Genomic DNA, 23,087 nt, shown 5'->3' with positions numbered 1-23,087 from the left:
ACCTGACTCTAAAACAGATTCGTTAATTGACAATTGACCAAATATTTCAATCTTTCTACGCCTGCTTTTAAAAATCATATAGTTAGATTTATTAATATTAGCTGTTAGCTTGTTTGAATTACACCATGCAACCACATCTTTTATACTCTTACTAACATCTGCTAAGTTTATATTGTGCTCATTTGCATTGAAAGTATGAAAAAATGAGAATCATCGGCAAATAATTTAGAATTAAAATATGAAGTTGAATTGGGCAAATCATTAATATAGATGAGAAAAAGTGTTGGACCCATACATATAGTGAATGGCAGATTTGGTGATGATTTCGGGATTGGTCGTTTAACATGTGGCAATGCCAGTATTGTTGATTATGCTTTGGCATCTCCCGAAGTGTTCACAAAAATTGAAAATTTCTCCATCGGTACTTTTGATAAATTTCTATCAGACAAACACTGTCCGATTTCACTCCGTAAATTGTCAATAAATTTGCTCATGCTGTAGAAAGATCTACAGAAAATTATGTTTTTAGAACAGATGTAGGTAATTGTAATGATGAAAGGTCAATCAAGATCAAATGGGAGGATAAGAAAAGAAATATGTTCGTTCAAAATTTTGATGATATAGAAATACTTGCATCAATAGATTACATAGAGACACTTACTAAAGGAAACATCTCTCAAAATGAAATTGATAAGATCGCTGGTAATCTACGTAGTATCTATTTAGATGCTGCAGTTGCGCGTATATGGTTATTGAGTCCAAAGCAAAGAATTTCAAGGCACGCCGAAACAAATTTCACGCAAATCCTTGGTTCGATAAGGAATGTTCTGATGCAAGAAAAGATTTTATACAAGGAAGAAATGTCTTCCGTCGAACTAAACTGATCATAGTGAGAGTGAAATGAAACGTAAAAGTAAACTGTAAAAAAATGTTATCCGTTTAAAGAAGCAGAAGCAAAATCATACCTGGCAATTAAATTCAACGTTAAGGAATTCAAAAAGTTCAAATCCGAAAGATTATTGGAAATTGATTAATAGGAAGAAAAGATATTGTCAAACATCTCACGAACTATCATCGCATGATTTTTATGATCATTTTAAAAGTTTGGGTAGTGGTAACGCACGATCTTATGATGCTGGTATTGAAGCACTGCTTAAATATGTCAAATGAAGAATTAGACAGAGAGATTGAAATATTGGAAGTTGTCAAACAAATGAAACGACTTAAGAATAACAAGGCACCAGGCCTTGATTTGATTTTGAATGAACTTCTGAAGAATAGTTCAAAAAATTTGGTCAAGTTGATAACCAAATTGTTTTATCTTATATTCGACAGTGGCATTGTCCTAACAGATTGGGTAAACGGTTTGATAAAACCATTGTATGAAGGGAAGGGCTCACGAGATTGTGTTGACAACTACAGAGGTATTACATTATTGAGCTGTGTTGGAAAGCTATTCACGGCAGTATTAAATAATAGAGTAACTTTGTTTGTAGAATCACAATACCTGTTAGGAGAGGAACAAGCTGGTTTTAGATGCGGATATTCAACTATGGACCATGTATTTTCATTACATGCTATTCTTGATTTTTATTTACAGAGAAGGAAAAGGATGTATACAGCTTTTGTTGATTACAAAAAAGCATTCGATTTATTGATAGATCTTCACTGTGGTTGAAATTGTTTGACCATGGAATTAATGGTAAATTACTCCGGGTCGTTAAGGATATCTATAGAAAGTCAAAATCCTGCGTTTCTTATAACAATTCTAAATCAGATTTTTTAAAGAGTAACATAGGTGTAAAATAAGGCGAGAATTTATCACCAATATTATTTTCGTTGTATCTAAACGACTTTTCGTCATTTCTGTCTCAGAGATACCCTGGCCTGGATTCTCTTTCGTCAGGTATCAATGAAACGTGTTCTACCGAAGAAGTGAATATGTTTGTTGATTTATTCACATTACTATAATATTATGCAGATGATACGATTGTGTTGGCTGAAAATGCTGAGGAACTCCAATTAGCTCTTGATGCTTTATTTGATTATTGCCAACTGTGGCACCTGACCGTTAATACTGCTAAGACTAAGATAGTTATTTTTTTCCCGTGGAAAAGTTAGAACAGCTCCTCAAGCTTTCTTTTCCGAGATGACAAAATTTGTGTCTGCGATGATTATGTTTACTTAGGAACGACGTTCAATTATAATAATAATAATTTTAAGAAAGCTATAAACAAACAAGTATCCCAAGCCAAAAGAGCGTTGTATTCCATGAAAAGTAAAATTTTACCTCTCCTCCTTCCAATCGACGTAAAACTAGAGCTATTTGAACATTTGATCATGCCTATTTTGCTTTACAACGGCAGTGAAATTTGGGTTTTTGAAGACCTCGCCCAAATTGAAACTTTCTTTTGTAGATATTGTAAGGAACTTCTGAGATTACATAAGCGAACTCCGAATTGTATGGTTTACGGAGAAATAGGTGAAGATAGATTACAAAAAACAGTGACCCTTCGGATGTTAATGTTTTGGTTTAAACTTGTTGATAGTAATATGTTAAAGATAGCGCATGTTTTGTATGATTTTCAATATGTTTTATCTGTGAGCCAAGAAAATTCGATGACATGGGTAATTAGGATAAAAGAAATATTTAACAACTTAGGTCTCACTGAAATTGGAACAGCCAAGCATCACATCTCACTGTAGCTGGCTTCAAAAGTTTAGTTAGTACCAGATTAAATGATATTTATAAACAAGAGTGGCATACAAGTAATGTAGACAAAAATTCTCAATGTTTAAATTATCGAATTTTTAAGCAGGATCTTCATTTTGAGAAGTGCTTTCGACACCTTAATGATTCACAGGCAAAAATTTTATGTAAATTCCGTTGCGCTAATCATAAACTGCCAATTGTTTCTGGAAGATACAATCAGATTCCAAGAAACGAAAGATTTTGTACCCATTGTAATGAAGAGAAAATTGGTGATGAATTTCACTACCTTTTTCATTGTAGACTTTTTAATGAACAACGAAAGAAATATCAAGAAAAATATTACTGGAAATATCCAAACACTATGAAGATGGATCAATTATTTAATTGTCAAAAGAAAACAGTCCTTTCTAATCTAACCAAGTTTTCGTAAAAAAGGCTTGTCATACGTGCAGGGTGCGGAGAGGGAGTCGTAAACCTGCCAAAATTTAATGTCGACCACTGGTGTCGGCTGGTGGTTACATAACGCAACGTGTTTCTCCTAAAGACATTTTCTCACTCCTCCAGGGGCCCGTTGCATAAAACTTACCGTTGAATTTCAATGGTAACTACCGGCAAAATTAGGCGTCTTAGCCAATCAGCATCAAGGATTATAAAATTTACCGCTAATTTGAAGACTTACCGCTAGAAAGGAGCGGTAAGTCCAGCGGTAAGGGTTTTATGCAACAGGGCCCAGAACTATGGGGTGTATCCATTAAGACCAATAGTGTTGGGTATACAATCTGTTATGGCAAGTTTATTCAAGAATCCAAACTGGGGAGAACAAAACTGGAATGCGCAAGCCCAAAAGTCTTCAGACCAGATCAAGAAGAGTGAATACATCCAGATCTTCTGAGGATTTTGGTGCAGCAGTATGCATGGCAAAGAATTTGTAGTACGTGAGAAGAAAGTAGTGGTACAAAGGACTGTAATTTTGTTAATCTGCGGAATGAGAATTTACTGTTAATAAACTTGGAGGAGTTACAGGGGGAGGCCGGGAGAGAGTATCTTTCACAGAAACGCAAATAAAAGTTGTAAGTCGAGTCTCTGCCAAATCAGCGGTGAGAAATAAGAGGGGGGGGGGGAGGAGAATAATTTGACGTAATTGACAACACATTAATAACGAAATTTATAAAATGTAACACGGATTGCCAAAACCCTTACCATTTAGGTTTTTTTTTTTCTTTTACTATCGTTATATGTAAAGATAACACCTGAAATTCCATCGGAATTTCTGCGCTAAACTAACGCTTGAATTCACAGGTGAATATCAGCACAAAACTAACGATCGAATTCACTAGCTGTGTATTTCTGCGCTAAACTAACGCTCGAATTCACGGCTAAATTTCAGCACAAAACTAACGCTCGAATTCCCTACCTGTGTATTTCTGCGCTCAACTAACGCTCGAATTCACGGTTAAATTTCAGCGCCAAAATAATGCTCGAATCCCCTTTGTATTTCTGCGCTCAACTAAGGCTCAAATTCAGTCAAATTTCAGCGCAAAACTAACGCTCGAATTCACAGCGATTTTCTGCACAGAACTGACGCTCAAACTCCCTGTGTATTTTAACGTTCGAATTCATAGCTCTCCGAATCTGAATGCATATGGCGCTCTAGTATTTCTGCGCTCACATTTACTAACGCTCGAATTCACTGTTGCATGAATTTCAGCGCAAAACGCCCGAATTCCCTTTCTATTTCTGCGCTAAACTAATGCTCGAATTCACAGCGATTTTCTGCACTGAACTGACGTTCGAACTCCCTGTGTATTTCAGCGCTCAACTAACGCTCGAATTCACAGTTGAATTTCAGCGCAAAACTAACGCTCGAATTCACTTTGTATTTCTGCGATAAACTTATGCTCGAATTCACAGCGATTTTCTGCACTGAACTAATGCTCAAAACCCCTGTGTATTTTAGCGCTCAACTATATAGCGCTCGACTTCACAGTTGAATTTCAGCGCAAAACTAACGCTCGAATTTCCTTTGTATTTTTGCGCTCAACTAATGCTCGAATTCACAGGGATTTACTGCACTGAACTAACGCTCGAATTCCCTGTGTATTTGTGCGCTCAACTAACGCTCGAATTCACAGTTGAATTTCGACCCAAAACTAACGCTTGAATTCCCTGTGAATTACTGATATCAAATATTTGAATATGTGATATCAATAATTCAATTTGTGATATCACAAAATGGAGTTTGTGATATCAGAAATTCGCTTTTTTGATATCACAAATTCGAATTTGTGATTGTGATATCACGAATTACCATTGGTTTTTCACGTGAAACCTATTCTTGATATATTCTTAACAAACTTGGAAGGTATCATAGCTACAGACAGACTTACATTTGTTTGGAAAGGATGATTATATCAACCTTTTCAGTACGATGTAGCTGTCATTTTAGCTTAAAGTGAAAACATAGTTCTGGTAAGGGTTTGAGAACCCGTTTTGCACCATTTCATATTGCTATTCTGCTTGCAATATATCGAAAGAGTCTACCAAGAAACTTACCTGGCTGACGCGATTTGCCGGAACGATCAGTTGTTTCGGCGTACTTTGAGAACAAAAAATAAAAGTCGGCATACCGACTTTTATTCCAGAAGGATCCAGGTTAACTCGGTCTCAGGGACAACTCGGCCCTATTTCAGACACTTACTTTTATAAATACGCAGTTCGCGAGGCGCACGTTCATTTTGTAGGCGCGCCAAAGAGGTTTTTTGATGCGCGCGTTGTATCAACTCGGCCCATAACTGCGACCAGCCAGAACGCGATGCGCTCCCATAGTACAACACTGTACAATCCAGAGGGACGACTCGGCCCTGCCATCAAAGTGAGGCCGAGTTGTCCCTGAGTCCGAGTTAGCCAGTTCCCGATCGGGTAAGTTGTGAGATGCGAACATTTTTGGTTATTATTTCGCATTTTCGTCGTTACCCAACGGATATCTTGTTATTACAGCATTATTCCAGACATTTCTTAGGCATATGTGTACATTTTGGAGCAAAATTTGACAATTTTGCAGGCGTACTCTCTAAAAAAAATCGAGTGAAAATATTCTCTCTTAAAAGAGTGAATACAAAAAAGAGTGAATTTAGAGTGAAATTGCAGTGAATTTTGAGTGAAAATGTTCATTTTCACTCATTTTGGAGTGACCTCAAGGATCACTCGAAGATTTTGGAGTGATCCCTGAGGTCACTCTAAAACGAGTGAAAATGAACATTTTCACTCAAAATTCACTCCAATTTCACTCTAAATTCACTCTTTTTTGTATACACTCTTTTAGGAGTGAATATTTTCACTCGATTTTTTTAGAGAGGTATACCAGAACTATGTTTTGCCTTTAATTAGTTTTGATAGTGGCGTAAGTAGACAGGTCATTGATTGTGAGGCTATGATGATACTTATATCGGCCTAGATTTTCAAGTTGCCTGACGAATGCTCGTGTGATAATACACAATAATATCTATATATAATGATAAATGTAGACATTCTATAGACACGCATACATTATAAAACATAGTTTACATAATACCTACGGGGATAAGCACTAAACCTTGCAAAGTATGCTTGTTGTTCTTGGGTATTGTATTTGATTGTACATAATTACGGTCAACACGCATTATTTATTTTCTTACAAATTGATAAAGCAATATGATTTGTGCAATGTGTGCATTGTATTTTTGAATGAAAATAAATGATAATGTCTGTGCTGTCGCCAATCGGTGAAATAATTATGATGATGACATGGACGAGGAAGGGATGAATAATTGTTATTGCTGTCGTTATCATATATATCTCTTGGAGATTAATATCACGTCAAGTTCCATCCTAGAACCCTAGACTCTAATACTTTTCTGAGGATTCTCGCCGTCCCCAGCAATGCTTCTTTTTGGAGCGTTTGCACGGGATCATCCCACGAGATCGACACTCACGAGCGATACAGCCCACGAGTTCGACATTGAAAACAGGTCCATGAGTCATACAGCTCACGAGTCATACAGTCCATGAGTTCGACACTAGGCAAAGAAAGCCCATGAATTCGACACGAGGTGAAAAACAGCCCACGAGTTCGACAGATACAACACGTAGGGGGCTTAATGTGTGGGTCTCGTGGGTCTTGTTAGTTTAGTGTCGAACTCATGGGCTGTATGACTCGTGAGCGGTATAACTCGTGGGCTGTATGACTTGTGGCCTGTATGACTCGTGGGTGTCGGTCTCTTGACGTGCACCCGTTTGCACTCGGTCGGAGACACCCACATCGTCCAAGTAATGTCGTATTGGCTGCTTTGGTGTTGTTCCGGGTGCTCCGACTACAATAGGAATCCCTCATCGTTCTCATATTCCACAGGCGGAAAAGTTTATCTTATCATCATTATGATTATCGTTTATTATTATATCATTACATATTATATCATATTTTATCATCATTATTATTATTGTCATTATTATTATCATTACCATCATCATCATCATCATGATTACTATTATCGTTATGTTACTGGAGTTCTTATTTCGTGTTTGGCAGCTCCTATACCCCTGCACGTATCACAAGCATAGAATATATAGGAATGTCAACATCTGCACAGTATGTTGTGCATATGAAGGAAAATGAACCGTCGTGAATATAATTGAATCACAATGACTTTTTAATAAAATTACATACAGCGTGTTTTGCAGCGGAAGTCAGTAGTCTCGATAATTTATGCAGCCCATCGAAAAGGTAGGAGAAGCACCACTTGACAACGGAGGTAGCCCAAGGGAATCGGTGTTCAGTCGGGGGAGGAGAGGGGATGCGTAACTCTTACAATGATTCGGGAGGGGGTTTGGAAACCTAGGAAAGGGCTGAAGGTTTTCAAGGTGTTTTTTAGATGGTGAATGTTTCTGCTTGCCCCATGTGATGGCAGTAGTCCTCAGAAGGACTGTGATAATACACTTAACTTCAGAGGAAATAGAGCGAAAAAAAAAAATTAGCATCATTTTCTTAAAGCGTCTTTCCACAAAACGTATATAGAGTGAAATCAAAAAAAAAAAAAAAAAAAAAAAAACAGAACTGAAATTTTCTTCCAATATGAAAGGTTTGAAAAATTAAATTTTGCATGTGTATTAATAAACAGTGATAAAATACAAATAAGATAAAACACTGATGTCGTATAACCTCATGAGACTCTTCCTGACCTCTCTGTATAACGTGATAAAACCGTAAGAGTAACATTCTCTGCCACTGTCTCTATCAAAATAATGTCTTCAAAATAAAATGTGGAATGTTTAAAGCTATAAAGGTACGGGACAGCCTTGTGAACAAAAGTATAATCGAGGGCATCCTCGATTGATGAGTTCTTGATTAAGTTACAAAGGAATTCTTCCAAGAATGACATGATTTTCCACATGGAGTATATCTAACAGTTTATTGCATTAATTGGTCTATCATTTTCGAGCCGATGCTTCGTCGGAAAGCCGTAATATTTCAATCAGTTTAAGGAATGGCACATCCATTCTTGTCGTTGAACGTGATTTTTTTTTTCCAGGTCGTCGGTCTTATAATTTTAGACCAATAGGTAATCAGGGGAAGGTTCAGACATGACCACTACTTAACTAAAACGACATTTACAACGGTAATAACTATCACGAAGACATCTTTGTGTAAATACATGAGGCAGGAGAAAACAACAACAACCGCGTTTGAGGCGTTTTCATTTTGCATTCAGTCGGCGCGCTAGCCTCGAGGCCATTTTCCTGCTAACACAAATTGACCCATAAAATGTTACGTTCCATTTTAGTGCCATTTGTACCACAAGATATGCAAACTAATTATGAACAAACCAGAAAGCGAGATAGATAGATAGATAGATAGATAGATGAATAGATAAATAAAGAGAGAGAGAAAGGTCCTGATAGACAACTATAATTACTTTTGTATTAGAGATGGCTTGTTTGAAAAAGAGAGAGAAAAAAAGAAGAAGATAAAAGAAAAAAGCTGAAGAGGATAGAAGAAAAAGAGGAGTAGAAAAAAGATGAAGAGATGATCTAGAAGAATATAGTTAACAAGTTATTAATATCGAACTTACTACTTTTGTGTGTGTGATATGGATTGACTGCAAGTAGTTTTCATTTTGGTTATACGTAATATTACTTTCTGTGGAAATATTTTTTTTTTAAACTGATTTGAATGGCAAATGGTATCTTCTCGCTGGCACGTATATATACACATAACAACTCCACCTCTATCAACAGACAAATCAGTACATCCAACGGCAACGAAAAGGAAACCTATGTGGAATTTAAAACTTAAATACACTTACTTGTCAAAAGAAACTGCTGATTACTAAGATATCAATTATATGCGGAATATCGGGCTAACCCTTTTCATTTCTTCTCTCTGCAACTTGTCACAATGTCAAATGCAGCGTTAAAGTGCAAGGAATCATGATAATTCTGTTGATTAAACCAAGGGACAAGAAATACATGGGGTGGTATTCTTGATCATAAAAGTGCTTCTGCTTTCTTTGCAAAATATAAATAAAGTAACCGCGGGGAAATTCTCACTTAAAGCTGCGCAGAGCCTAATTACTTGGAGAAGTGCTTGGGAATCCTCGCTAAAATGATTCACTGTGGAACGCTCAGTGTCACGGGAACAGGTCGATCTTATGCTGTCAGCAGGCTACCAACAAAATGAAAGTATTCAGAACAATTATTATTTACACTGGAAGTTTATGAGGAAATACCGGATCACTTCGCCCTGTCTTCCTTAAATGTGCGCCGCCTTATTCAAATCACTGTTCGTCTATACCCTCCAACAAGAACTACTTTGCCGCAGTTTCTTTGTGCAAAGTACTGCATACCGTACACGCGTATGGACAGTGACTGACTATCAAAGTGAACGTCTTGAAAGCGTAAGGACATTGTGGTCTTTCATATACCTACGGCTATGGAATGCTAGAGAGGTAAGTAACAATACTATTTTTCTCACTACGAATGATGCTGTCTTCGGCCGTATCATCAGGCTGTTCTTCTGCACTGAAATCCCCTTGTATTTGACAATATAACAGTGGGGATCTTTCTGCCACACATGCAGCGACGCTCCAAGAGCCGATTATTTTAAATCAATGTGCATGATCTGTACGAGCTGATAAAGCTGACATTTCCTGTGGTGTTGTGATAATTATTTTTTCCGGGCCATGTGCCCTGCCAAACAGATGAATAATGCATTATACTGTTCCGTATACTCCGCTAGCGATCATCATCCCTTCTTCCCCATTCGGATTCCATTTCCCTCTTTGCTTTTTACTTTTCTCTTATAACTTTTGCAGACTTCGTAAACTTTATTGATTGATTCTAAATAAACTGATGGTCATACTGAGTATGCAGAAATCCGGGTTGTTGTTTTTTGTCAGTTTAGGTAATTCCTGCGAAAGCAACTTCCCTTGTCCAACCCTTTTTTCGCACAAAAACAAAATGTAAGCGTATAAAATGAAAACACATAGGGACCAACTTGAGCACAAACGCAGATCTGTCAATTTCACCAAACATCCCCAAATCGACACTCAGAGTTCCTACGGTGACGAGTATCCATCAGTGATTATTGTCTCTTGCAGTAAGGAATTCACGATTTGTTCTACTGTAAACTACGCATTGTTTTCTCTCTTTCAACATGATGAAGCTCTTTGGTGTAATGAGTGTTGTTTTGATGTATCTGACATATTACCTTGTATCATCTCACTGCATTTGATTAATGGAAACTCTTGACTAAGGGTAGTTATATCGCGGCTATAATATGTTGAAGGTGAATTGAACATAAACGTGAGCTCCATGAAGTCTGATTTCGATGAGGGGATTCTTTCTAAAATAAAACCCAGCAAACATCACACAGACACCTGCTGTGGCCGTACAGGGGATTTTGTTTTGTTTTGTTTGTTTTTATTTCAGGTTCTTACATCAGTTCAACGTGACTGGTCGGATCCACTAGATTTTATAGTGATAGTTAGTGAACAGTTACAGTATACGGTATCGAATACCGTAAACTAATTTTCTTAGGTGATTTTCTTTTGTTAAATAACGTATGCACAAAGAAAGGGTTGTATACGTTATAAAAACAAAGCAATATGTGATCACTGTAGCAAATAATACCATAAGATTATAATGTAGTGACCCACAGGAATTTGCAGCGACTATTCACGTTCATGATTTCCAGTAAGATCGAACCTGAGTACTCATTTAAGAATTTTTTAGGCAAAATTAGATACAGTCATCAAAACATCCGCATCCTTTTTTTTTTTCATGAAAACATAATTTTCTTCCAGACTATTAAACACAAGCTAGACTAAACAATATAAACTGTTTATAGTATCACACGCCACTCCAAACATGACGTTACTTAGTTTACATCTAAGCACACACATATTATTCATGTTGATTCTTCTCTTGAATAAATACATATGGAGAAAACAGACTTTGCCCCGAAATTTATTGTCCTACATAAAGCAGATAAAGGGCTACACTCGCGACATGGTATTCGAGAAATGTCCCCAATCATGTCTCTTCACTGTTTGAATAACTTTTACAAGTAGAGAATTTGTACATTGGTTTCTCCTGGGTTGTTTGATCTTCATTCTGAAAATGGAGTGATGTCTGCCATGTACACTGATAGCTCTCCTTGGTAATTCTGGGAATAAGGAAGAATGTACACAAACAGAAGAGCTTGATTCAACAAGTATTTTTATTTTCAGAAGTTGACAAAGGTGATTATAACAGTTGATTGAGAGATCACTCATTACTCTCTAAAAAAGTCGAGTGAAAATATTCACTCTTGAAGGAGTGAATACAAAAAAGAGTGAATTTGGAGTGAAATTGGAGTGAATTTTGAGTGAAAATGTTTATTTTTACTCATTTTGGAGTGACCTCAGGGATCACTCGAAGCTTTTGGAGTGATCCCTGAGGTCACTCTATAACGAGTGAAAATGAACATGTTCACTCAAAATTCACTCTTTTTTGTATTCACTCTTTCAAGGGTGAATATTTTCACTCGATTTTTTTAGAGAGTACCCTTTCCACAAAAGAGATCCTCATGTTGAAGCAAGGTAATATCTTACTCTGTCTATTAGATGGATTCCGGAAGAGCTTCTGAAAATCTCATAGAGGGTGCCTATGAACCTGCCGTCAGGTATACACCGGGCGAGGATCGTGTGAAATCGGCAGATGGGGAGTACTACGCGAGACTTTCCTTTGGTGGGTATCTGAGACTTCAACTTCACCTTTGATATGAAGACTATATTCATGATTATATCATAAACATACATAATACAGCTCTTTGGTAGATATTCTTTCGATATTCTCCGATATTCTCCGATATTTTCTCAGACTCTGTTCATGTGATTTGTGATATGTGAAACGGTAAGATAATGGTATATCTCATTAGTATATTCATCAATTGTGCATGGTTATCGCGATTGGACATTTTTTACTGTAATGAAGATTTTTTTTAAATGTACATACTAAAAAAGATGTCTTTGCGAATCGCATAAAGATGATGCATTTTTTTTTCTGCTTATACGTGCACAACAGTAGTTGCTATCATCTTTGTTATCCTTGGAAATTTGAGTTGCAAATTTTGCCAGTCGGATATAGCTTTATACGTGTGTCTGCACAAGGGATGACGAGGGCAGCTTAGCAGAGTCGAGGCCACGTTTCTGTAGGGTACTCTGTACCTTCACAAAATGTGTTGCAAAAAGCTAAGGCAGATGATTTGGAATATCCTGAGGGAATTTAAACAACGATAGCAATTATCGCAGATCTTTGAAGCGCTGGAAGTGTACATGCACGCTCAGATGAAATGGAACACCGAGAATGCTCTAAGGAGTTCATGAGTGATATCTTCTAATGAAGAATACTTCCAGGAACTTACAATGCGAAATATCTGTATCACGACCTATATTAGGAAGGACAGCCAATCATAGCGTAAGAATATTGATGAAGAGAGCGAAAGCGCAAGTGAGATATAGATTTGAAGAGTTTAAAGATATGGTAAATTTGAGTGCGTGGCAACTCTTTTTTTGCCTCCAATAACAAGACAAAGACATAATCAAATTGGAGAATTTCACTTAGTTTCTTTCAACAAAAAAAAATCAACTTTTAGTGCACAATGTTAGCAATAACAATCCTGTTTGTTGTCATTATTATGGTTGGGTGTATACTTCATGCGACAAAGAGGACCAGAGTAACAAAGAGAACAGAAAATGCAGAACAATATTAGTAAGTGCTATGAGAGTTTTTTGTTTGTTTGTTTGTTTGTTTTATGAATTGTCACCCTCTGTACAAACAATTTTGTAAGATCGCAACTGCTGATCGACGTTATACTTGGGAAGAAGGAACTAGTGGGAATCGAACCTGTCATCTACTATGCTTTCCGGGCAGCGATACTACTACCATGCTGGGTCAGCCCTGGTTATCGACACGATGAACTTGGAACTTGGAACAAAATACTCAAGCTCTGAAATTCCGACAATGTTATATAAAACATATTATGTTTAACATAAGATGACATTAAGTTTAACATTTATGTTTAACATAACAATCTGGGAATTTCAGAGCTTATAGGTATTTGCTAGAAGTTCATCATGTCATTGCCGGCAACAGATGGCCTGGTAGTAGTATCGCTGCCCGGAAAGCAGTAGATGACAGGTTCAAGACAAGAAAAGGTTTGATACAAAGAAAATACATATGTACTGGAAGAAATGAATGACCTTTTGTAGAACTCATGCCTCAACTCTATTGTTTCACCACGCGTGTGCTCAGAGCAACTGACTTCAGCACAAGTGCGTGAAGTGAGCGCGTGCTGCCATTGGATGTGTACAAAAATGCTGTATACCTCTCTTGTCAAACCGTGAGGTTTGGAAAATGCCAAGCAGTCGCCATTGGTTTCTCCGATGTCCACTTGACTCGCTTTTACTCTCCCTTCGTGTGTTTACCATGGGCTGGATGTCGTCTGCTTTTAAGAAGACATCGGAGAACTGTCACTCCTTCCCAAATAAAAGTCTTGGCGGGTTAAACGACAATTAAAACTTTATCACGGAGCTGCAATAGAAGGATCATACCCAGCTGATTTATGGATTGTTGCACTTGGATTTTGTCATTTAAACATTTATGAAATCAATTTCCTTATGTCTACTCATTGAGTGAGTGTGATTTATTGTAGGCCTATACACACGCGTATGTTTGCTGACTTGTGCCAACACGGTTTTGCTTCCTTCGCGAGTGGCAAACAAGAAGCATTTATTGATAATCTCTCACCGTTACTTTCACCAACACTTTCCCTCATGCGCTTTTCGGTGACAAAGGAATTTCAGAAACGAGAACTACGACTAGTGAAAAGGAGAAATCGCTGCAACTTGCCTTGTGTTTGCTTTGGTTTTTAAATCAATAGCATAATATGACCGTTGTCCGCGTTCTTGGAAACGAGACATATCATTCTGGGAAAAATACTGACATCTTTGGCAATGTTCAGCTTTCATCGACTGTCCCGTAAATCAACAGCTACGAGCGTAAAGCCTTAAAAGGGGGCAACAGAAATGAGTGAGCTGGCACATCAGTAAATCAAACATAGTAATTGGCATACAATGTTGTAGACAATTTCAGGTGTGTCCAGATGATTTTCGCGAAATCTGTGACGGGGACTCAGGGTTGTATTCTTAGCAAAACACAGAGAGAGAGAACTTGAAGTGGGTCAACGACAGGAAACATGCCGAAAGTTCACCGCGATGGCCCCAATCCTCAGGTTGCATACCATCTTGGTAAGTCTCAACCAGCTTGAAGTCTGAGCCCGCCAAAATGATACCATTTCTATATTCTCTTTCACTACTAGGTATATTATCACTACATACAACGCAGCGTCCATATCAAATACGAGCATACAGACCATTCTATTTTTACCGCTTCACAACATGAAATAACCAGTCTCGGCAGGAAGTTTTTGCATTCAATAATAATAATAATAATAATTAGACAAATTTGTATAGCGCAGCTACTATGTAAATATACTCTACTGCGCTGTGATGTAACAGAGCTCCTGTCACTGATTAGACACACGAAAATAAATAACAAATTAATCAAAGGCTTCTGAAAAAAGATAAGTCTTCAATAAAGATTTGAAGACAACAAGTGATGATGCCTTCCTCAGTTTCTCAGGTAATTTATTCCAAAGTTTTGGAGCAGCACAGCTGAAGGCACAGTCCCCTAAAGTTACTTTCGTTTTTAAATGAGATTGCTTTAGAAGCAACTTATCCTGTGTACTTCGTAAATTATGAGAATATGAGTGTGATTTCATTGATATCAATTCTGATAGATAACCAGGTGCTTGACCAATGTACATTATCACGTTCTAGTACATTTACCCCAGACCCTTCCCCTTCCCCTAACCATAATCCCGAACCTAATCCTAGCCCTAACAAAAAATCTAATTTTAAACCCAGCCCTAACCATCATCTTTACTCTAACCCTGCACTGACCAGTACTTAGCCGGGGTGATTGTCCTTGGGGTAATAACCCTGATACGAATCAGATCCTATTCTGATTCGTGTTCAGTCATGATATTGTTTCAATAAAGATTGCTTAACTTCATGCATACTGTGAAAAACACAGTAATTTGACGGTACCTCCAGCGACCAAATTCCCAGTTATCACTCGCCCGATTACCTTCTATGAATCACACATTTTAATCGATACACCGGTGGTTTTTGGGAAAAAAAAAGAGCAATAACGCTCGATTTCTCAAGTAACTGCCATCGTACCTTAACGTGATATTAGTAAAGAAAAGAGTGATTCCGCGTGGTGGAGTATAGATTCTTTATTCATTTTTTTTGTCGGCGTTAGAGCAGGAGCTCACCACAGTAGTAAAGAACAAAAAGAAATATCATATATTCATGGCGTATATTGTTTATTCATGCACACGCGAAGCTTTTCGCCAGGTGCTTCAAAAGCCAAGACTATTATTCGGCTCTTCCGTTTCCGTTGAGCTGGTGAATCGCCGGCATATACATAACGGCAAAAAAGAGTTGTGAAAGCAAATGATGTATTAGTTCTAAGAGAAAAAAGAATAACGACAACCTCTGTTTAGGCATGCAGATTTGAAAGTAAGAAAGATTGACTCAAATTGAGATAGAGCTGCCATGTTTGTTGTTTGCTTGTTTTTATTTCCGAACTAAAAATCAACATATTACATACATAAAGGTCCAGTGACGGAAGAAAAAATACATACGGAGGGTAGCCCATTTTCAGTAGTGACAATGACAGTCACTTCTGGTCTTCCATGGGGCCCTGTTCACAAAAATGTCATACAATCAGGGACTGATAATAGAATAAAATATACACAAACACAAATGAAACGGTACATACATTACTACATTGTGACTACATTATATACCATATTGTTACACATTGTTCAAAGGTTTGGAGCATGAAAAAAAATCAAGTGGAAAGGAATTCGGTATTGTCTAAATTGAACTTAAAAACGGGTAAAGAAGAATTTTGACGTAAATCATTACGTATGTTATTATACGCTGCTGCAGCTCTGTATGAAAATGATCTCTTAGTATACAATAATTAGTTTTAGACCGTGGTAGCTGTAAATCGTTTTGATTACGGAGAGAATATGGTGATATCTTGTACTTAAACATATCTTTCATATGTTATGGGGCCATGTTATTCATAATCTTATACATAAATGAAAACAGATGAATTTTTTGTCTTTTGATTACTGTATTCCACCCTAAGCTGTAATGAACATCACCGGTAGTAATATGGGAATAAGGGTTAACTTTCAAAATTAATCTCCCATCAACAAGATGGCAAATTGTCGCACTGGACATTTCGCACAAAAAGAAAGAAAACTACCCTATAGAATCACTAAAAGGTTATAAATAGGTTTTACATAATCTATACATAATAGCAATGAATGTTATCTAGATTTCAGCGAAATTCTTTGCTTTTTCGGTGTATTCATGCAAATGTTTTACTCATGCAAAAAAAAGAAGAAGAAGAAAAGAGAGAAGAAGTTGGACAATGTGCATGTTGTTACGATACAGAGCTGAAGCAATTGATCACTGTTCACTGTCAGACTGTTGTATTGACATTTTGAAGCAGTCGAGGAAGTGGTTATCCAGTTGCCGAACAGCCGCTTTCTATTTTGATTCCATTCAGTTGTACATTATTTCCATCCAACAAAAGGTAAATACTTATTTACGAGAAAAACATTTGGCAATATATATAAGTCATGAAGTATAATACAAAATATACGAATGATTATGTAATGAGAGAAACAATGCATACATGCAATGGTGATAAAATATAGATATGTTATGTATAGCGATAGGAAAGAGTGATTTACTGAAGACGTGGATCACTCGAAAGACAATATGCCAATTCTATATTTATGTGACCGCCCAGCTCAAAGCCCACAAAAAATCGCAGATTAGGATTCTTTGTAATGGGCCAAAATATGTCTTTTGGGTCGAGCAGCTCATTCTTTTTATTTATTTATCTTACATGTAGATCTTACATGAGAGTACCGCCATCTGAAAGCAACAGCTATGGGCAGTACAATGTAGAAGAAAGTTGTTATTGCATTCAATGCAAAACAATTAAATGGATGCTTCCCCAATTGTTACTTAAACCATTCTGGTCAATCTTTGTTAGCACATGAATTCCATAACTTGTTACGTCGGGCAAGAAATGCCGATGGCAGAGCCGGTGGCAACGTTAGACGAAATATTTCTTTTGACAAAGGGAGAATGACATTAACATTGTTAGATTTCATGCATTCATCCGCATTCGTGTGCTTTCTTGCATCTTATAATGCAAGTAGTTTTGAAGATAGATTGTATCCATCGTTAGTAGGCTTCCCCAGTTCTTCAGGTCAGCATGGGGTTTTCTGCATATCACGTTAACTTTATTGGTGTCATGTAGCCCTTTAAACATCGATTAGAAACTAGTGCAATGAAGAGAAACCCCTGTTAGATTGGGTGGGACAGTGGGATGTATTGTGATAGCTGGGATGGCGCCACCTATGATTGTAGTAGGCCTAAGCGTTACTGGAAGTCTTGAGAAAGAAAACAAATCTTGCCGCCATTGAACAGAATATACTGACAGAGGCCTCACACTGTCATTTCTCTCTTGCGATTTATATAGGCTAAGAGGTCAGTTACTAGTTTGTGATGAGAACCTGCACATTTTTTACTCGGATTATTTCAGCTATGTGTGAATGTTTGAATGAATCGAACCTTCCCTTGCGATTACTTCCTTAAGCCCCTTTCTTCTTTAGACGTGAATCTCGTATAACCATAAACGTACCGTGCAGAAGATTATGGAGCAATATTACATTTCTGTTGTAAAAAGTCCATTATATTAAACATCGGTTACCTTGAAATATCGCTCCAACGCTCGAGTCATGACAATGTTATCCGTTTTTAATAGGATAAGAAATTGGATCATCAATGCATCAATGATTTAACATATTAGGTGTAGACCTACAACTTATTTAGTAAACTGAGCCTTAGGGTCCAACAGATATACAGTTCGATTTTGCTGTGCCACTTTAAAGCAGTATACAGTATAAGATTAAATTTTTACGCCACTAAATTTACCGTCTGACAACATTAAAACTGGATGGGTTTGCAAACTACGGTTTAGAAGTAATTTGTAATATTTGATTTTTTATTTTAATTCTCATTTCTCATAATGTCTTGTTTTAAGATGTACAATTTCTGCATAAACTTTGAGCAAAAAGAACGATTACATGTCTTCGCATTTCAGCCCAGCAGTACTAAAACTATTATTTGGACCCTTTAGGGAAAGAATCAATACAATCATGCATTTAAAACGTGTCATGGCTTACGATGTTTCATGAAATTTCAAGAAGTATGATTACTATCATATACTCTCGCCTGTCATATTCCAAACTGTTACATTATCAATACCGTTGAAAAAAGAAAGAGCATATGGTGTAGGTCTATGTATGGACTCCGTGAAAACAAAAATAAAATAAAAGAGCAATGCTTAGCCTTTAATACATATTTTCAGTGTCTATATACCAGTACTAAAATTTAAAACCCTGCTGTCGAAAAGGCTAATCGCCAAGACAAGCGTTTATAAGAAGTAAAACAGTTGCTGACATAGCTTAGCAGTGGGACGTAGTGTCTGCTGCCTGTACAGCGAGACGAATAGCTCTTCTGTGTCATTATGTGCTTTCCTCCATGACTGGATGTCTGTCTACAATTCTGACCGTAACTCGATCACGAGGAGCAGCCTGAATGACTCCATAAGTGACCAGGGTGGCAAAAGCAAGACTCAAGTGTGCCTTCTTCGAGAGCTCTTGTGTGAACAGGAGCGTTCAGACTGTTACCAGCCCTGAGGGGAAGGCAAGGGTAGATAACAGGAAAGGAGAAGTGAAAAATGGCCACTCCAATTCCGGGGTTTAGAGCAAGAAGGACTCAGCTGCAGGGACGGTGGAGGAGCGCTGGTGGATATAAAATCGAATAAAACAAATGACAATGATGAAAGGAAGTTTAAAGAGTTTAAAACGATATGGGCGCCATTGGCATAACAAACAGGAATTATGAATGCCGGGATGTACAGCCTAGGATGCAGATCAAAGACTGAGCTCTCCTCCTTTTTTATGTAAATTGAAAGCAAAGCATTTCATTCTATTTATAATTTATTTGTTGGTTTTTTTTTAAGAGAAACTAACGTCGGAAAAATGTCCTTAAAAAAAAGGAACAAAAAATTACTTCCATTTTTTTAAAGCTCTAAATACGAATCATGGAAATAGGAACAACAACTCTAGCATAATATACAATCACCTTAACCCTATAAAGCCCAAGCTATTTTGACCCTTCAAGGTCCGAAGGGTTTCCTTTTGTTCAGTGACTATAGGTCTCAAATTTTGTTGCTGTTCTTGCTGCTGCTGTTGTTTGGTTTTGTTTGTAGGTGGTTTTTTTGTTTTTGATTTCTCTTTTGCCTATTAGAATTTGATATTCATGGAGAAATCGTCACAGGTTTTTGTTAATATCAAATCAAAAACAAAAGTTCCAGTTATGAGAAACCAGTAGTATCTATACCATACTTACATATAGATATCTTGGGATGTTTTAAAGAATAAAGCAACGGAGAAGAACGTGTCGTTAGGCCCTGATGGAATAATATAGCTCGAACAACTCTCTTTTGCAGTATAAATGAAGACGATCAAGATATGATTGGGATGACCAGGTATATACATGCCTCCAGCCCCATAAGAAATGGGTGGTAAAAGAATTACAGTGATACCAATGTCCTCATGTTTATATGGCAACTATAATTCTGAATAGTATCCCAACAGCATTACATACAATGTTATACACTTTTTGTATGATTGTTGTCGATGTTAGATATTGGTCTGACCATTTCAACAAGATGATGAAGTTTAAGAATTATTTTTTGATAACTTCCTTCTTTATTCGAACACTCTTCCGCTCGTTTTGACTCGAATGTCTTTCCTTAATTTCAATTCAATTCAATTCAAAGTTTATTTCATTTTTCGACAAAACATGTAAGTTACACTTCTTTTGACAACAGAGAATAAGGTAAACAGAACATTATGTATCGAAAAGAATATAAAACAATTGAGGAGGACCACATAGTAATTATACATTGTAGTTAAAAAAAAAAACAGAAGTGATCGAAATATAGTACATGTATAACTTTGCTTAAAGTGCGAAAAATGGAGAGACCCACTAAAAAGACAGAGCTTGTAGAATGTGGGCCCCTCTGGAATGATAACATCAATGGAAAAATTAATTAAAGCATTATAAATACAATAGGAGAGGAAAAAAAAGAGGAAGAAGTCTGGAAGCCCACTGAGAACTAGAGTCACAGATAAATACACGTATTATTACAGACGTGAACAACATAGGACAAGACTAGACAACAAAACAACTGCTGGAGAAAAGGCTGTATTGTCATTACATATTTTGTAAATTTGAGATTAATGCTAATGCTTGGTTGTATATATATAGCGTATCACAACATTTTGATAACAAGTTTCAAAATTCGGTGTTTCTAATAATCTAATATTTCGTTCTTTCGAGTGGAAAGTATGCGGTAATTCATAAGCAGCTCCTGACTGGCATATTGGTCATGTGAAATAGAGAATGCCATACATTAGATGTAGAAATAGTGACATGTGACTTTTTTTTTTTTTTGGGGGGGGGGGTCTGTATGTAGTCAAACAGGATTATGTTAATATATGTGTTTTACAGTCTGTCTGTCAATGGCTTGCACTGACAGCACTAACAGTAAAGGGCAGGCGCTACGTAAGACTGATGTTTTACGATTCGACGTGGGCCCCTTGGGCCCCAGAGGAGCATGGTGGCATATTTTTTTTTAAATGCTATCCTATCCCCCAAGGGATGCTACCTGCCAAGTTTGTTGAAAATCCATCATGGGGTTTTCAAGAAGATGAAAACAGGTCCCTTCACTTCCTCCCCTGGGTCCCAATGGGGACACCCCAGATTCCGCCATGAACAAACTTGGAATTACAGTCATCAATGTGTACTAACTCATATAGTATTGACTTAGCTTTATCACTCATGGCTCTAGCGAATAAGTTATTTTTTTTTTAAGATTCCTTATTTTTTTCGGGGGGGGGGGAGGTGGGGACCCCCTTGGCACCCCAGGTAGGGCATGGTGCCAATTTAAACAATTTAAGATCTTATCCCCGCTAGGGATGCTACCTCCCAAGTTTGGTGAAAATCGGTTTGGGGGTTTTCAAGAAGAAGAGAAGATGGGGGCATGTATACCCATTTGAACAATTGAGATCCTATTCCCCTAGGGATGCTACCTGTCAAGTTTGGTGAAAATTGGTTTGGGGTTTTCAAGAAGAAGATGAAATGTTGGCCCCCTTTAGGACCCCTTCCATCCCCTCCCCAGGGTCCCAAGGGGGGCACCCCTGATTCCTCAATGAACAAACTTGAAACTACTGCCATTAATGTATTAAAGGGGAATTCTAGACGATTTCATAATTTCACATCGTGTAGTACATAAATCAACAGCTGCTCCATGTATAGATTTGTGGAATTTATTGTGATTCTTGAGCAAAGAAACAATACTTTGAAAAACCTTAAACAAATTACACTGAACAAGGATGATGACATAGCAGGCTCATATATTTCAGAAATGTAGCAGTGTAATTCCATTACAATACCGTTTGCTTGCAAGTTCACCTGTGTATAATCTATGAATGCCTTCTTCTTTTGTTCTGCTTCCTTGAGCCCCAACTCATGCATTCTTATGGTGACCCTGCCATGTCATCCTTGTTAGTAGCAATTTGTTATAAATTTTGAAAATATCCTTATTCTTCACCCCAATTATCATGAATTTTGAAACTCTGTTCACAGTGCAACTAATTTATAGTTGTTCAAATGTAAAAATCTGAAAAACATCCGGAGGTCTCCTTTAACCAATAGTATTAACTTTAGCTCTATCTTTTCTGGTTCTAGAGAAGAAGATTTTCCAAGGTTCCTTAATGTTGGGAGGGGGTTTGGGGCCCTCTGGGGCCCCAGGTGGGTCATGGTGCCCATTTGAACAAACCTAGATCCTATCCCCCTAGGGATGCTACCTGCCAAGTTTGGTGAAAATCAGTCATGGCGATTTCAAAAAGAAGATGAAAATGTAAAAAGTTAAGGCACGACGCACGACAAACTGAGATCTTATCCCCCTGTGAATGCTACCTGCCAAATTTGGTGAAAATCGGTCATGGGGTTTTCAAGGAGAAGATGAAAATGTAAAAAGTTTAGCCACAACGCACGACGGACGACGGACGCCGAACGAAAGGCGATTGCAATAGCTCAATTGAACCTTTTGCTCAGGTGAGCTAAAAAGTGAGTTTATCTACCATCTTTATAAATAATATCGGTGATGGCAATAATTTGCACATTTAACGACAAATCGAACGATTGCACATTTTCCCGGCGTTTGCGCATTGCCCGCCAGCAAGACTTTTGCACGTTTCCCGGCCCGATCTGAATTTGAAGAAATGTCCTCGGAACTATTACGCAAATTATGTTATGGGGCAAATAGTATTCTGCATACACCGAACACCAAACACCAAACACCGAACACCAAACACTAGTCCTAACTAACCCTCACTCTACTAACCCTAACCCTAACCCACCCTAACCCTAACACCAAACACCGAACTGTAACCCTAACCCTAACCCAACCTAATCCTAACACAAAACCCCCAAGTTGGGATAGGGTTATAGGATAAGGGTTAACCCTAACCCTAACCTCTAGCCCTAGCCCTAACCTACCCAAA

The 23,087-nt window shown here is 37.5% G+C and overlaps 1 protein-coding gene across 1 annotated transcript in view; it reads left to right on the top strand.

Moving 5' to 3' along the window:
* Nucleotides 1-9,273: 9,273 nt before the first annotated feature.
* Nucleotides 9,274-23,087, top strand: part of LOC139740595 (aminopeptidase N-like) — an 84,657-nt gene continuing 70,843 nt past the window's right edge. The window contains exons 1-2 of the mRNA XM_071651183.1: nt 9,274-9,693; nt 11,851-11,974. Of these exons, the coding sequence (XP_071507284.1) occupies nt 9,502-9,693; nt 11,851-11,974 (316 nt within the window). The 5' untranslated portion in view covers nt 9,274-9,501. The remainder of the gene's footprint in view (nt 9,694-11,850; nt 11,975-23,087) is intronic.

This window comes from Diadema antillarum, unplaced genomic scaffold, assembly GCF_040938485.1.
Source record: "Diadema antillarum isolate AM-2024a unplaced genomic scaffold, OU_Dant_1.0 seq00000862_RagTag, whole genome shotgun sequence".
Taxonomy (NCBI): Eukaryota; Metazoa; Echinodermata; class Echinoidea; order Diadematoida; family Diadematidae; genus Diadema; species Diadema antillarum.
The sequence above is the reverse complement of the archived record's forward strand: the minus strand, read 5'-3'. Positions and strand labels throughout refer to the sequence as shown.